The sequence below is a fragment of the Neomonachus schauinslandi genome, chromosome 3 (assembly GCF_002201575.2).
Source record: "Neomonachus schauinslandi chromosome 3, ASM220157v2, whole genome shotgun sequence".
NCBI classification, from domain to species: domain Eukaryota; kingdom Metazoa; phylum Chordata; class Mammalia; order Carnivora; family Phocidae; genus Neomonachus; species Neomonachus schauinslandi.
This window is the reverse complement of record NC_058405.1, coordinates 192,076,139-192,078,854: the sequence shown is the minus strand read 5'-3', so window position 1 is coordinate 192,078,854 and position 2,716 is coordinate 192,076,139. Positions and strand designations below refer to the sequence as shown.

The 2,716-nt window shown below is 67.6% G+C and overlaps 1 protein-coding gene across 1 annotated transcript in view; it reads left to right on the top strand.

Moving 5' to 3' along the window:
* Positions 1-282: 282 nt before the first annotated feature.
* MAB21L4 (mab-21 like 4) overlaps positions 283-2,716 on the top strand; it is an 8,606-nt gene continuing 6,172 nt past the window's right edge. Inside the window, exons 1-3 of the mRNA XM_021679020.1 lie at positions 283-366; positions 1,150-1,281; positions 1,963-2,557. Coding sequence (XP_021534695.1) covers positions 283-366; positions 1,150-1,281; positions 1,963-2,557 — 811 coding nt within the window. The remainder of the gene's footprint in view (positions 367-1,149; positions 1,282-1,962; positions 2,558-2,716) is intronic.

Below are 2,716 nucleotides of genomic sequence, written 5' to 3'. Positions count from 1 at the left end.
TCACCGCTCCGACCCAGGGTCTACAGGCCACCGAGCTCCGTGGCTCGCCTGTGGTCAGGCACTGCCGAGTGGGCCAGGGCAGCACCTGCGTCTTCTCTCCCGGCCCTGCCCTTGCAGGAGACCAGGTGTGAGGGGTCTGTGGGAAGTCCAAAGGCAGACACAGAGCTGCCGTGGAGCCTAGGGCCTAGGCCCCCGAGGAGCTGGGGACTTGGAACATGTGTCAGGAGAGGGCGGTGATGGAGATAGCGAGGGTGAGCCGACCAGCAGAGGAGGGGAAAGCGGATGACTGGCTTTGGGCACTTCGGAGTCACTGTCCCAGAGGAGGGGGCTGCTGGGGCCAAGGGGGAGAGCTCTCCAGATGACGGGGTGGGGTGCACAATAGGCAGGCTGCCCCGAGCGGCGGAGGTCCCTGCTGCGCCGTGCCCAGAGTGGGCACTTTGATAAGCGGGGCCGCCCGCTCTCCTGGGCCAATTCAGGATTGCCCTGAGGTCCAAGGAAGCTGGAGGAACATGACATCACTGGGTCGCAGATGGTAGAGCCAAGGCAGACAGGGCCCCGTGACCCAGGGCCGGGGTCAGGACAGCGGGACCCAGCTCCTCTGCAGCAACACCCCTCCCTACAGAGTCCCATGAAGGTGGAAGTGCCATGCAGAGTGTGTGGGGGGAACAGAACACGGTATGGGTGGGGTGGGAGGCAGACCAAGGGCGTCAGGGTCCTTGGCACTGAGTGGCTGCCCTGGGAGAGGGACAGACGTGCTCTGGGTAACCCCAGAGGACAGGATCGGGCCAGGTCTGAGGAGGGAAACCGGTCTCTTGTTTGACGGTGCTGTGAGGTAGTGAGCTCCCCGTCCTGGGAGGTGTGGAACGAGAGACCCAGTTGCTGGGGCTTCCAAGCACAAGGAAGTGAGTGCCCTTGGATCTAGGTTCTGCCTGCCGCTTTGGGTGTCTGAGGCCCATGCGTGGGTGGAGGTGCGGGCTCCCCGAGGGCTGCAGGGTGGCATCTCCAGGGTACCTTATTAGGGACTGTCTCCAAGTTCACTGTTTGCAGACACTCCGGCGGGGGCTCCCAGAGTACAAGGTCGGCCCAGCAGGGCCAAGGGTCAGCGGGGGCGGCTCCCCCCGGCTGGTTGGGACTTGCCTGCCTGAGCAGGGAGACAGGCTGGGCCGGGCAGGGCTCCCGGTGCGGCGCTGGAGGGGGCCGGCAGGGCGAGGCTTTCCACCCCGTGAGGAGGAGCTGGGGGGACTTCCCCTAGAACCAGGCTCGCTCCGGCTGCAGACCCAGGTGGGTGCGGGCTCCCCTCGGGCTGAAGGCCCCAAGGGAGGGGGCAGGCCGCGTGAGGGCCTGGGTTTGGGGGCTGGAAGGGCAGCGCTGAAGGGAGAGGAGGCAGGATTCACAGGCGGGCTGCAGGCGACCCTCCACCTGGGAGGCTCCCCGCTCTCCGGGCGCAGGTGCCTGAGTGGAACGCTGAGGTTGTGGACGGAGCGCAGCCCCCGCCCTGCCCTCCAGGCTCCTCAGAGGCAGCTGCAGCGGGGCCCCCACACGGGGGTCTGGGAAGGCCACCACCCGGCCTCACCTTTGTCATCTGAGCAATGGGGCTGCCGTGTGTCCTCCCCGACCTGGTGGGGAGGCCCGCGTGCCGCAGAGCCCCTGCGGCCGCTGCACGGGGACGGGGGGCACCGGGAACAGACCCCCCAGCTCCGGGACAGCTCGGCGGGCGGTGGCCGGGGCCTGGGAGGTGCGCAGCGGTCTGACTGTGGTATTTCTCCAGGGCTGTCCTGAGCTTGAGTGTCCTTGGGCCTGAGAGGCAGAGGCCATGGGACAGAAGGGAGGAGCCGAGGCGGGGTGGTGACCAGGCCCCGCCCCCTGCCCAAGGCCGCCAGTGACATTCCTAATTGTTGGTGGCTGACTCACCCCCACTTCAAAGGCGGGCCCTGTGGCCAAGCTCTGGAATTCTCTCTGCAGGGAGCCGGGGCCGCACCTGAGGACCTGCTCCTCAGCCGGCCGGGCCTCCTCCTGTGTGCACAGCCAGCCCCAGCGCCGTCCTCCCGAGCTGCCCTGAGCCCTGCCCCAGCCATGGCTGTGCAGATGTCCCTGTGGCACCACTACCTGCAGGCCATCCGCTCGAGGGGGGCGCCCCGGGCGCAGGACTACCAGCGTGCGGAGAACGTGCTGCTCACGGTGCTGGAGCGTGTGCATGAGCTGGACCCCCGCTTCCTCGTGGACTACTCCCGTGACCTGGAGGCCTTCCAGTTTGCCCTGCGCTCCTCGGAGGACCCGGTGGACATGGAGGTGCCCCTGTGGGTGGACGCCGAGGCCCTCCTGGTTGAAGAGGGGGGCGCCGCCGAGGCAGGGGAGGGCCCCGTGTCCTGCTGCCTGGGTGTCTCCAGGGAAGGGCCCGGCCTGGAGCGGTGGACGGCCGAGGACGTCTCTAGCATCTCCTCGGAGGGTGGCGGCAAGTGCTGCGGCCACCTTGTGCCCAGCAAAGTCCTGCGCGTCCTCAAGGACCTTCTGGTGGCGGCCATTGTGCACTGCAAGCACCAGAGCTTCATCACACCAGGTAGCCGCCAAGCGACCGTGGGCACACGTGTGATGGCAGGGCGTGCGTGCATGTGTGCGTGTGTGCGCACGTGTGTGTGCATGCACAGACTGGGATCCCTCGGTGTGTGTGTGTCAGGGCCCACGTGTGACGGCAGTGTGTGTGCGCGTGCATGTACGT